The sequence below is a fragment of the Crocodylus porosus genome, unplaced genomic scaffold (genome assembly GCF_001723895.1).
Source record: "Crocodylus porosus isolate Cpor-Errol unplaced genomic scaffold, CroPor_comp1, whole genome shotgun sequence".
NCBI lineage: Eukaryota > Metazoa > Chordata > Crocodylia > Crocodylidae > Crocodylus > Crocodylus porosus.
In genome coordinates, this window is record NW_017728923.1 from 1,441,679 (window position 1) to 1,455,571 (window position 13,893).

The window sequence follows — 13,893 nt, forward strand, 5'->3', positions numbered from 1 at the left end:
CCCCCGTTGTCAGGGGTAACGCAAAGCATCATGGAGCCAGCACGGCGGCTGCAACCGAGGCCCTGAGCAACTGCCTCCGCGCGCTCGGGGCAGGCGGCGGTAGGAGTGGCCGGGGCCGGGGCCGGGGGCGTCGACAGGGCCCGATGCGGACGCCGGGGCTGGGAGGACCCGGCTCGGGCTTCTTCCCCTCGTGCTGCTGCGCTACAAGGGTCCAGGCCGGGGCTCCCCTGAGCCGCGGGGCTCGGCTGGCGGGCCGGGTCACCGGTGTCGCAGCGCCCTCTGCAGGCGCCGAGCGGCGCCATTCCCTGCCGGAGCTACCCCGGGGTGTTGCCGGCGACTCTCGCGGGCCCGGCGGAGCGGGGCGACGCGCCCGTGGCAGGGAGCGGCGGGGCCGGGCTTCGGGCCCTCCCCGCTCCCTTCAAAGCGCCTGTGGCCGGAAGGCCTCGTGCGCCGGGGTCACCTGCCTGCCGGGCCAGGCCGGGCCCAGGAGCCACCCCGCCTTGCCCGTCTCTTCCCGGCGCCCTTTGGACCACCCTTACCCCGGTGGGAGTCACTGGGCTGGTCCGTGGCCGCCGTAGTCTTTGTACCGAGAGGGCCTTTAAAACACGGCTGCTAGTTTTGCTTCTCCCCTTTTTAAAATAAAATTTGAAGGGTGGCAGCGCTTTGCTTCCATGTTCTAGGCTTTGGGGAACAGCAGCTTACACAGAAATCATCGAAAATGAGGAAGTCACATCTAGTCTAGGCCTCTACTCAAAGCAGGACCATCCCCAACTAGACCATCCCAGCTAAGGCTTTGTGGAATAGGCCAGTCCTTTTGCTCAGAAGGAATAAAATGCAAAACCAGAGAATGGAGAAAATGAGGAATTCAGTCCTCTCACTGACTTTGTTCAGGCAGAGTAGTGTAACCCCTCCCCCTGCTTTTGTAGGGGCTTGTCTGCCCACATGAAGCTCATTGCATGTTCAGGACCCAAATTGCTAATATGTTTGTACAATATGCTCCTTTTACCAATCAAAAGCTGTAACTGTAGATGGGTAAGAGCATACCCAAGGAAAAGTGTAGTCTTGATCATGTAGTTTGAAACTTGATTCAGTATCTGTCCCTTAATCCACAAACTATTTCCCCCTGTCTCAATTTGTCATTTTTGCTCTATATAATATGATTTTATAAACTTGTTTCAAATGTCTTTGAATTAAAAGTTTAAAAGGATTTATGATGATTTCGTAGAGGTAATTACAGAATCTCTTAAACTTCTCACATCTTTTCAGAAAACCAGATTTATTATCTCTGATGGATTCATTAGCAAGCTCAAGTCTGTAGCCAAGCACAGTTCAGCAATGGTCAGATTTGTGTAGGACAAACAAGAACAAAACCAACCCTACACTCTTGGTTGACAAAGAGATATGTGATCCAATACAGCTGATGGTATTACACAGAGAATATAAAATTGCTTTGGGAACCATCTTACCAAGATAAAAGAATACAAATCAAAACTGATATGCATATATTTAAATGGTACAGCAGCTAGTACCAGCTCTTCAGATAGCATTCTGGTTTGTTGCTATTTGTAGCACCTTTTACTTTAAGCTTGCTTATCAGAATCTCAAAAAGCCTTCTTTTCTGAAGAAAGGTTTTATTTTTTTTAAGATTCCAGTCCTATACTTGATACCCTTCAGACTAATATTTCAGACCATGACTGAATGAAAAACAAAAAACCTTTCTAAACAATACACATAGGAGAACGTAATGTTCTCCTAAAAACATACAATTATTCCCCCTGAGGAGAGGTGAGAAAGTAAGCTTCATATGATGTTAAATCGCATTGCTGTGCATTTTTGGCAGGTATGCATTTATTAGTTACGAGTACATTATAAAAAAGTATGTATGTAAACAGCTGTGCTGGAAGTAAACTTCCAAAAGATTACATACCAAAACATTTGGTGACTTTTTTTTTCCCCATTCTGTGTACCCCTGGCTGACAACCACTGGTTTAAGGCTAGAAGAATTAACCAGTACTATAAGAATAAAAAGAGTCACTAGAGGTGCTCTAATACAATCGGTCCCATCAGATCAGCATGGATACAAGGAAGTGACAGGATCAGCAATCAACAAGTTCTGGGGTGGCTGAAGCCCCCCATAGCTTCCCTTCCTGGTGCTGCCACCTCCCACCCCGAGCATAGCTTGGCCCAGCACTCCTGCTGGGAAAAGCCTGGCACCACCCTGGTTCTAGCCCACAGTGATAGGCCACCCTCACCCAGCACAGATCCAAGGGCATGCTTCCCCTATGCCCTCCTGGGGTGTGTGTAGTGGCAGAAGTCAACCCCCCCCTGCATCCTCCATGATGCTGCCTATGGCTCAGACCCATGCTCTGCCCCAGCTATGCACTGCCTGTCCCAGCCCCAGCCCCTCCCCCCCACAACAGACTTACCATCCAGATGCCACATATTAATAATGCATTCAGTGTTAATTAATTGTCTGCAACTAAAGGAGTAGAGACAAGCCTGCTCCTTTGTCCTTGGAGGAACTGCCCACCTCTCTCCTGCTATGTCTTAATGTCCTATTGTTTTGATGTTAGCAAGTGGGAGGCAGGGGTTTAGGCACCCAACCCACTTTACACTGGGGTGGTTCTCAAACCTGGCATTTAAGTGACCCTGTCCCACTGCAGGCAGGACCACCCAGCCTCCCTATTCCAGCAGAGTACAATTTCAGGGCACATCCAGGACCAATGAATCCTTCTCCTTCCCTATAACCTCACCCTTACCTCTGAGACATTCCTGGAGCAGGCACCCCACCAAGTAATGTTACTCCCAGGACTACAGAATATAAATTGCTCTGCTCTTATACCAGAGCTCTCCAAAATGGCTGTCCTCATCAGACACCTGGAGGCTGGCTGCTCCAGCCCTTAAAGTGACAGAGCACTAAAACTGCTCTGTCACACTGCCTTATATCACATAATTGGTAATATTAAAAACAAGAAAAAATATACAGGAGTACATGAGCTAACACTTTGAGACAGAAGAGGTATACTTGTTAAAAAAGGTTGAAAACCCCTGTTTTAGACTCATACATAGGATATAGTACCCTGAGCACCCACTGTTCTTACCCAAAAGTTGGGTAAGAACAGTGGATGCACATGGGCTTGGCATATTCTTCCATCTGTGAGACAGGTAGTAACTAAAATGCCTTCATAAAATGATTCCTTATTTAACAATGAGAACAAAACAATGGATAAAAGGGATTTTAAAGCAACTGTGTCCACATACATTTATTTTCTCAAAATGCTTTGTCTGCCCAAATAGCAAGCTAGGCAGGCCTAAATGCTTCAGGCTTTTTTAGCAAGTTTTGTTTTTACCCAGGTCCAAATCCATTTGAATCAGCCATGAACCAGCCCTGCTGCCAGCAAGTATCCTCCATGCCAGCCTGGGGCTTAAGATACTTCTAAATCCTTTGGCAAGCATCCTGCATGCAGGCCCAACTCCAGAGACTTGGGGTTTGGTTGCCCCTGAGTTTCACTTGCCCTCAGCCATATGGCCACAGGAGTAAGCTAGGGAGGAATCTCCCATTTCCATAAAGTCAGCATGTAGTCAAGATCCTCTCATTAGAAGCTGGCCAGTGGGAAGCTAACTATGAGGCTGTCGTAGGGAGTCCTGCCCACAAGCAGACAAGGGTGCACCCTCCACTACACACCATTTTAATTGCCATGACCATGATCGTGGCAAGAGAAATACCCTGACCAAGGTAATGCAATTAAAAAGGCTTTTTTAGCAAGTTCCTGTCTTGCCGTTTGGATCCCCTGAATGACAAATCAAAACTCCTTTCACTCTGTGAGTCTTCTTAAACTTGGCACAGTTCATTTGGTCTGAGCTTGTTCCTGGTTCTCAACAAGTCTCACATGCTTCCTGAGAGGAGGTGATCTTGAGATATTATTTTTGCTCATGTTTTCTTTATACATCCTGTAAAAATGAATTAACATATTCATACAATAAAATCCCAATAACCATGTCAACATGTAGTGTTATTAAGCTATTACAGAACAGCTTCAGTTCAGTCATAGATTTGTGAACAGAGCATGACTTTTGTGTCTTTCTCATTTCAACTTTACTACCATTTGTAAATATTTCGCCTCAGAATTTAGATGGTAATTTTGCTGATGATATATGAGGAATAAGTTACATCTAGGCATTCACAGCTATGCAGGCATTCCAGTGCTTATGTGTAAAAGGTTGTTCTCATAGCAAGCTAAGCATGTTATCTAATAACAAAATAAGAACCACATTTCAATATGCTGACTATTTCATATCACAGAATGGCAATTTTTAATTAATTATATATTGCACAGTTGGCAAGTAAATTCTGCGCTATTGCAGAGAAAAGTTAAATAAACCTGCATAGGTCACTGCTGGAAGCAAGATATATAATTACCTGGCCCTTTAGTCTTTCCATATGGTGATATCTATGTTTCTGAATATTACACTGAGTATGTAACTGATATAGTAAGGTTTAGGAAAATGAGAATGTTCTTAATCTGACTGCACCATTTTTGTTTCCATGTATAGAACTGGGCCCTGCCTGGGTTCATGTATGTAACCATGGCTGTGTATGTGGATCACCATATAGATGCCCCTGATTCAGTTGGCACCCCTTCAGACATAACATGGCACCCTCTTCATCCACTTTTGGCTGTTGCTTCTGTCAGTGCAGCTTCTGGAGGCAGTGTGGATATCTATCTGGAACAGGTGCGCATTCAGGAACATCTGCTTTGACATCACTTTGTTGTGATCTCTCAACCACTATTAAAACCTTAATGGAATAGAAACTATGAAGTTTGGATTTTTTAAAATTATAAACTTGTGCCCTAACTTGTGCCCTCTACACATTTTGGTTACTAATAGTGTCCAGTGCTGTGCATATCAAACTTTTCAATCGTTGACTTACCTGAATTCAGCAACAGTGTCCACCAATATAAGTTGGTGTTTCTGGTCAAGTGAGTTCCAGAGGCTGGCTTTTTTCCCTTCTTTTTAAGACAGCTGTCAATATGGTTTTGATTTTAAACTGTGCAGATTGTGTGGAATAAGAAATACAACTCATATTTGGGGCAAAAACACTAACTGGGTACATGCTAGGTCTTTCCAAATAAGTCAGAATTTGTAATCGTAGTTGTCCATAGTAAGGGAATATAAAGAACAAAAGCATTACCTAGAGGAGACAAGCCTAGAACCAGATTTTTTTTCATAGAGGTTTTGCAGGACCTATGATAACTTCTTCCCATAATTTGGCATGTAGATGGCAACTTCCCCACCTCCAGCTTCTCATAAGGGGTGTGTGCAGATTGAGTGCCATAGTTCTCAGTAAGGATATTTGGTTCATGCTAGTTGAGGATATGCTGCCCGAATCCATCTAGCATCAGCTGCATTGAAAAATGTGTCAAGTCTACTAGCATGGGCATGCTATGGAATCTATAGGGGTTGAAAGTTCTTTATAAAATTGGATGCATATACAGGTTTCCCTTGATTTATGTGGTACATGTGTTCCCGGAAAACTGCACATAAATCGAATTCACGTAAAGGGAACCCAGTCTATAATGTAAGAAATAGGGATACGTTCCAATGGCGGTGAGGGAGGGAGGGAGTAAGGCTGGGACTAAAGAAGGGGCTAGGAGAGGGGTGCGGTGCAGCCCATCAGCCGCTCCCGGGGCTGCAGCAGAGAGCAAAGTGGAGGGAACAGTTGGTGGGTGCAGAGCCGGGGGGGGAGCAGGGTGGATGCAGCCCATGCCAGCCCTAGCCTGCAGCAGCAGCCTGCTCTCATCCCATGTGCAGATCTGGGACATGCACCCCCAGGAAGAACCTGGCACAGGCCCTCAGCCCTCTTGGCGTGCGTGTAACAACAAGAGCTGTGCCCCCCCTGCCCTGTGCCCTACACCCACTTACAGTTCCCTCTGCTTTGCTCCCTGCTGCAGCCCCGGGACTCTGCTTCTCCCCACTCACCCCAGCCCCTGCTGCAGCGGCCCCAGCCAGCTGCCTGCATCTGCCAGCTGCCTGCAGCCGCTGGGTACACCGTGCCCCAAATCCCCTGGGGCTCTGCTTGTCTCCACTCACTCCAGCTCCTGCTGCAGTGGACCTGGGAGCAGCAGACATCACTTGCCTGCACCACGGCATGGTGCAGCCCAGGAGCTGGGGTGAGTGCAGACAAGCCAAGCCCCAGGGGGCTTGGGGCATGGTGCAGCCCAGTGCCTGCAGGTGGCTGGCATCAGCCACTCCCAAAGCATCTGCAGCAGGGGTTGGGGTGAGTGGGGCCCTGGCCCCATAGCTTTTTCCCCTCTCCACACAGTCTTATGTGCTGGAGGGTGGGGGGCATCTATGCTGATCACATAAGAGTGAATTTACCTTGCATATAACAAATTTTGGGGATAAAAAGGGTCATCTCATAAGAGCAAATTCACATATACAGAACCTGCATAAATCAAGGGAAACCTGTAATTGTATTGATTTTACCTGTAAAAGAAGTGATATTGAAAGAGATTGTGGCTTGAGCAAAGTTTCAAAGCAAATCAACCACAGAGGTGTAAGATTCAGATCTTCTGAGCCCCTGTTCTCTGCTTAGCCATTAGTAGGGAACTACCAAATTCATGGCAGAAGTGAGCTGTGCGGCAGCTCCTTTAATCTTGCAGGTTCCCCTGTGGACCCTCCCTGCTGATTTAGCAGAAGGACCCCATTGCTTGCTCCTGATCAGCAGGGAGGTGAAAACTGCGGTTTTAAATATGGTGCTGTTTTTGCCTCCTGGCTGATTAGCAGCAAGCACCAGGGCCACTGGGGCCCCTCAGCCAATCAGCAATGGGGAGGTTGTGGGGGGGAACTTGTAAAATTAAAGGAGCTGCCATGCATCATGTTGCATACCCAGAAGAAATTACTCAGACCCCTTTTCTCTGTCATGTGTCATCTTGCACCTGCAGGTCTAGAAGAGGCCTTTTCATTCCTTCGTACAAGGAATTAATATTTCTTAAATGTCAGCAGGGGTTATTCATCTGTACTGAGAGAAAAGTGTAATATTAAGTCTCCTCATAAAAACAGTATGAGGAGACTTAATATTTAACGTTGTGTTTTTCACTGGTAGCGTTTCATCCATATATCACACTTTAATATATATTTTTATGCATGTTAAGTTTTTGTGGTTGGGTTGTGTGTTGCCACTTCATATATCCTTGTTAGGTACTCTGTGTATTTACCTTGTGTGACAGAAAATATCTTGCTTGTGGGAGAACAGGTTACAGGTTAAAGAAAGGTTATTCTGATGGCAAGTTCTGAAGTCTGTCTCTTTCCTTTTGCAGGGAGAGCATGTGCCAGAAGCACACACTGAAAGGAGCTTTCAGGCCACAGCCCTTGGCTGGCACCCCTCCAGACCTATCCTGGCAGTGGGCTGGGAGGCAGGAGAATTGATAGTAATTAACAAACAGGACAAGGAACATCATACAGTACCCCCTGAGCATAATGCTGAAATTACCATCCTAAACTGGAGTACTAATGGTACCCGTCTTGTGTCTGGTGATAGGGTAAGTAGTACATGTGCTGTTTGTAGCATTGTGAGCCCTGGTGAAGGAAATGGGTTATGGAGATTTTAATAGTATAGAGTAGTTAGAGGGACAGTGGCTGCATCTATACATGATGCTGAGTTGCTGTAGCAATGCACTACAGCCACATAGCGTTGGTGGGCACAAACCCTATAATGCTTTAGCAATGTGCTCCCTTGTTATAGCACATTGCTACAGCAATGTAGTGGCTAAAAATAACTGTGCACCGCCAGCATGGTGCAGTACAGGCTGTTATTGTGCCATCATTTAGTACTTCCAGAAGGAAGTACTAGAACTGGGTGGACTAAATTACTTCCTTTTGGAAGTGCTAAATGACGGCTCAGTAACAACGACACTGTAGGGACATGTGAAGATACACCCAGAAGGATTTAGGGGATGGAAAATTAAGCTAATTTTATCATTAAATATAATTTGGTACTTTTCCTGAAGAGAACAAGGTTTATGTTGGATTTCCCCAGTGTGTTTAGTAACATTTCTATAGTATATATTTCTATCTTATCTAAACACCTTTAAATATTAGTGATCACTGGTGTAGGTTAATATTATCCCCATTTTACAGATGGGGAAACTGCAGGACAGAGGGATGAAGTAACTTGTCCAAGGTCATCTAAGATGCTTGTGGAAGAGATGAGAATAAAAAGAACCCAGATCTCTTACATCCTAGTTCAGTGCTTTTACCACAGTCCTTCCCACATGCTTTTCGTACCAGTAGCAGCCCCCTAAAGCAGTGGTCGCGAAAGTGAGATGTGCGCACCCCAGGGGGAAGAAAATATTAGAACTTCTATTTATATTTATATAAATATACATATATTGGGAGTGCATGCTCAAAACATTTTTACTGATGGGGTGCGTGAATATAAATATACATATATTGGGGGTGCTTGCTCAAAAATTTTATACTGATAGGGGTGCATGATCAAAAAAGTTTGGAGACCACTGCTCTAAAGTACAGAAAAGCCCCACTGTGGTTTCTCCTAATGTCATTTGGAGAGAGTGGGGGTTGTTTGTTTGTTTAATTGGAGCAATGGGCAAAGAGTGTTCACGAGAATTTATTTATTTATTTTAAGTGTGTTGCGCAAATACTGAAAATATTTTTTCAGTATCTTTACCTTTTACTGAGTTTTGGTCACTCTTTTATGTAGTGAAATCAGAGATTATTTATTGAATATTTAGTATTCAATGCCAACTATTAACACTGAATTTTACCCCAATGTTCAACTCACAGAGAAAAAGTCTGTTCCGTTTTTCTATTTTCCTTGAACTTTCTTGAAGGCACATTGGATAAGTCAGAGCTTCTCCAGGGATTTCAGTATTGTACTTTGAGGATGTCTGTCTGTAAGAATCAAAGGAAAATGTAGATATAAATCATTGGCTGTGTAGTTTCTGTTACCTCTGGCAGTGTTGACAAAGAAACTGACTGATAAGATCCACAATTGACTTGGTCTGTTTACTTATTGAGTATTGGGGAAACACTGGCCAGATTAAAGAAGAGGGCACTTAGGGTTAGCGGAGGCCCTGTTTACACAGGGTGCTTATTTGGAGTAACTGTAGTTAGTTCACATTAAAGAGCCTTGTACCCACACACCATCTATTTTTAAACTAAATCATTTAGTTTCTAAGGTTTCAGTAAGTAATCCTCATTGGGATAGGAGTAATTTGACCTCATAGTGAATTTGATTGTTCTAGGGTTCATGTAGACCCATTCCTAACTATGCCACTGATGATGGTTTTTTAACTAGTATCCCACAGTGGAATTCTTCAACCTGTCTTGGTATACACATGTACCCCACTTCATTTGTTCATCTTGACAAGATTTCATCTTTCTTCAGCTGGTGAATGGCCACTAGTGCTGTTTTCGATCCCCAGTAGTATGTTCAAATATAATTTAAAGCAAATATGTCCTAACCCCATTTTATGTGGACCTTCTAAAGGACCTAGATTTGATTTGCCCTCTTTGGAATGCTGAATTTTTGCCCCCGCCCCAAAGAATCACCAGAATGAAGATGTCTGTGACGCACTGTCAGGGCCAACAAAGGTGAGGGGACTGTCTTGAAGCTGGTCTGTGTGCTTCTTCAAAGCAAAGGAGCTTCAGAGGAGGATCTAAGAAGGGGTAACTGGAACAGGGTTTTCATTAATGCTTCCATTATCCGCCCACGCTATGGGGAACTGTATCACAGTTGAACCAGCAGTACCAGCATTAACCCTGAGAATGGTGTGGTGGGTTAGTTAATGATAGAACTCGCAGCAAGCACCCAGAAATCCATCAAAAGCTCCCTTGATTATATGTATTCCATGGGCCAACCAGGAGGAGAATTTACCAGGCAGCTAAAAACTGCATGACTTAGCAAATGTGGATATTACACAAAGTATAATGCAGACAACACTACATTAACTGTTGTGGAGTGCTGTACAGCCTATCTGGAATAACTATATCTGGAGTAGCTTTATTGTATGAGGTATTTAAAGTACTTTGTGCAGGCTCTAGTTTAGTAACACTAACAAAGTTAGAAAAGAAGAGCAATGTGATGTTTTGGCTAGAGCAGGGCTTAGAACTTTTTCTGTCACATCAAATTGCAGAACCATTGGACACCATGCAGCCTTTGTACTTTTCCTTCCCTCAGATGCTTTTTGCTTGCTTTTCCTATTCCCATCTTTTACTCTCTCCAGCTCCCCCCAGCTTTAGATATCAGTACCACAGGAATTTTAACAAGTGTGCATAGTATATATAATGTATATTGTAGATATAGATACCAAAAGATAAAAAGAATCAGTAGAAAAGATATACTGGGTCACAATTTCATTAGTGTACTCAATTTTTACTGAAATCAAAATTTCATGAGGTAAATGGCCCTAATTGGGTTAAATAAATATTTTCATAGTATCGTATACTTAGAGTCAGAAGAGACCTAAACAGATCATCACATCTGACCCCCTGCCCCAGGCGGGAATGGGTGCCAGGATCACATCACCCCAGCCAAATATCTGTCCAGCCTCCTCTTGAAGACCCCCAAGGTAGGAGAGAGCACCACCTCCCTTGGGAGCCCATTCCAGAGCCTGGCAGCCCTAACTGTAAAGTAACATCTCCTGATGTCCAGCCTGAACCTTCTCTCTAACAATTTGTGGTCGTTATTCCTAATAACCCTAGGTGGTGTTCAGGGGAACAGAGCCTCCCCCAATTCCCGCTTATCCCCCCGGTGAGTTTGTAAACAGCAAGCAGATACCCTCTTGGCCTTCTTTTGTGGAGGCTGAATAGGTTCAGGCTCTTTAGCTTCTCTTCATAGGGCCTGTCCTGCTGCCCCTTGACCATGAGAGTGGTCCTCCTCTGGACCCTCTCAATGCTAGCCACATCCCTCTTGAAGTGCAGCACCCAGAACTGGACACAGTACTCCAACTGTAGCCTGACCAATGCCACATAGAGGGGAAGGATCACCTGCCTGGACCTGCCTGTGATGCATCTGTAGATGCACAACAAGGTGCGGTTAGCCTTACTGACTGCTTCCTTGCATTGGTGGCTCATGTTCATCGTGGAATCAGCAATGACTCCAAGATCCTTTTCTGCCACCGTGTTGACAAGAAGGGTGTTCCCCAGCCTATAGGTGTGTTGCTGGTTCCTTCTCTCTAGATGCATCACCTTGCACTTGTCTGTGTTGAATCCCATCCTATTTTCATCTGCCTACCTCTGTAACCTGTCTAGATCTAGCTGGATTCTGTCCCTCCCCTCCAGCGTGCCCACCTCGCCCCACAACTTGGTGTTGTCAGCGAATTTGGACAGCGTGCATTCCACACCCACATCCAGATCGCTGATAAAGATGTTAAACAGTACAGGCCCTAGGACCAAGCCCAGGGGGACTCCACTGCCCACATCTTTCCAGGTCGAAAATGACCTGTCTGCCACCACTCTCTGGGTGTGACCATCTGGCCAATTTGCCACTCATCTGACTGTGTAGGCATTTTAAAGCACACAAATTGCATTTTTACACATGCAAGTGCCGCAGTGCCGGGTGCTTTGACACTTGCAGTTGTAGAAGTGGCAAAATGCATGTCAGAGTGAAGAAAATGGCGGTGGTGCTCTTTTGAACTAAAACACCTCTGAGGTGTTTTAGTTCAAAAGCACACTGCTGCCATTTTCTCCACACCGACATGCATTTTGCCACTTCTACAACTACAAGCAGTGTAGTGCAGTGTGTATCAGCTCCCATGTGGAGCAGACTTGATTAAATGAGTCTGCTCCAAAGTGGTGGATCTCTGGTGCATCCAAAAACTAAAAGGTATGTGTATAAATGAATTTGTAATGCATTTGGCTTTAGAACATTTAATTAGAATTCTGTTCATTTTGCAGCATGCTTCATGTTGATCCCTAGGTATCATAAACATCTTTTGCAAAAGGTAATGCCTTATTTTTGGACAACATTAAAAGGCAAAGCAACTCTCTTGGAACTGCCCATGTGGGCAGTGTTTCCTTGCATGACAGCACCAATGAGAGTTGCAGTCCAGCACTATATTCTGCATTTACTTATTGAACAATACCTGTCTATGTCTTTTGGGGCCTTGCCCACAAGGTGACAACCTCTGGTAAAAGGACAAGCTACAGGGGTGAATGTGCAGTTTTTAACCTGACCGCTGACAAGAGGTAGCCAGACACCTAGATTTTGCTAGTGGGCTTGCACTATAAGGAAAACATTTGGAGGGTAATTTTGAGAATGTTAAGGTGGAGTCAGAAGAGAGGAGGGGAATGATACTCCAAAACTATGGGAAAAGAAATATTTTAATTCTATTTGTCATGGGAACCAGGAGGAGCGAGACAGTAAGTACTCATACATTTTCTGATTTTCTTTAGCACCTGTAATATCAGTACCCGTGAACGGAGGGGAATTTTCACCCACAGAGAAGATAAATCTCAGCAAGGGGGAGGAAGCTGGAGTGAATCTATTCCATTAAATACTGAATTCATGCCAGTAGAGGACCATGATGGCAGAATTGTGGAGGAAAAATTTCTGTTCCATTCTCAAAAAGTTAAAATAGAGTACATTGCTTTGAAAGAGGAGATGGTACAAAACAATGTGGAGGCAAACATTTGGAACAGAGTACCTTTTTAATACAAAAATCAAACACTACCAAGCTTTCCATGTCTGGAAAAATACAGAAAATACAGCATAGCAGGAGCACTGTTTCCACTGACATAATTACAAGACCTTTCTACAGCATTCAGTGTCCCAGAAAATAGAGAAAGAGAACACTTTTGAGCATGTTACCTTCTGTCCTCATAAGATTGGCCATGCCTCAGTGCCATTCACCTTAAGTTTCCAGCAGCATCTTTTCCAGTTTTTGCTTTCATTGAAGAAACGTTGTGGCATTTATGTTTTTCAGTAAATTCAATCAGTTTGTTGTGACTTAGTTCAGCTCAAAAATGAACTTGGGTAAAGCTCAGTCTATAGATGGCTTAACATCTAAATAAACCAACACACATTTTGTTGATTATAATACATTCACAATTACCCCAGTTCTTGAAGTAGGAGCAAAAGTTATCTCAGACCTGTTTCCTTGGCCATTTGTGATATTTTGTAAGAGTAAACACATCTGCATTGCCCATAATGTTGGGAAAGTCTCTCCATTATTTGATTTTTATTTAGTCTTCAGAATTCCTCCTGTGTTCTTAGATATTATACAGAATACAGCCAGTGCTTCCTACATGTGTTGTATTATAACAGAAAATATTCCCCCTTTTAATAAGATTTTGCATCTCACTTTCATTTTCCAGAAGCACCCTTCACTGATATTCTGCAACACTTCAGGTTAAAGTCAAACCATCCCTTTCTCTTGTCCAAGTGAAAACTTTCTTAAAAATGATGAGAACGAAGAGAAGCAACTTCTGCTTTTATACCCTGTAAAATACAGAAATATTAATTGGACCAGGGACTGGAACCTTCATATCCTACCTCAAGGAAGAGTGCCCTCACATCTGATTAAACAGTAATTCTCTCTTGCCAGTGAATAGTTAAGTATTTTATACAGTCAACCAACTTCAGTAAGAGAGATTGGGAAAGGAGAGATCTACCTCAAAACGCTATAACTTGGTAGTCAGACCATGTTCTTGTGGGAGATCTTTTGTGCCTTACTTTGAATCAAGTTCAACTGCTCACTCTGAATTGGCCAGAGAAGGGATTGGAATCTAGGTTTCATAGATTTCATAGACATTAGGGATGGAAGGGACCTCAGAAGATCATCGAGTTCAGCCCCCTGCCCAAAGGGCAGGAAGTCAGCTGGGGTCATAGGATCCCAGCAAGATAAGCATCCAATTTGCTCTTGAAGG

At 44.2% G+C, this 13,893-nt stretch overlaps 1 protein-coding gene across 2 annotated transcripts in view; it reads left to right on the forward strand.

Annotated features, from left to right (window-relative positions):
- The window catches only part of IFT140 (intraflagellar transport 140), a 167,701-nt gene continuing 153,808 nt past the window's right edge, over positions 1–13,893 (forward strand). For both annotated transcript variants that reach the window (XM_019539922.1, XM_019539923.1), the window contains exons 1-3: positions 1–99; positions 4,555–4,734; positions 7,323–7,544. In XM_019539922.1, coding sequence (XP_019395467.1) covers positions 4,576–4,734; positions 7,323–7,544 — 381 coding nt within the window. In that variant the 5' untranslated portion in view covers positions 1–99; positions 4,555–4,575. The remainder of the gene's footprint in view (positions 100–4,554; positions 4,735–7,322; positions 7,545–13,893) is intronic.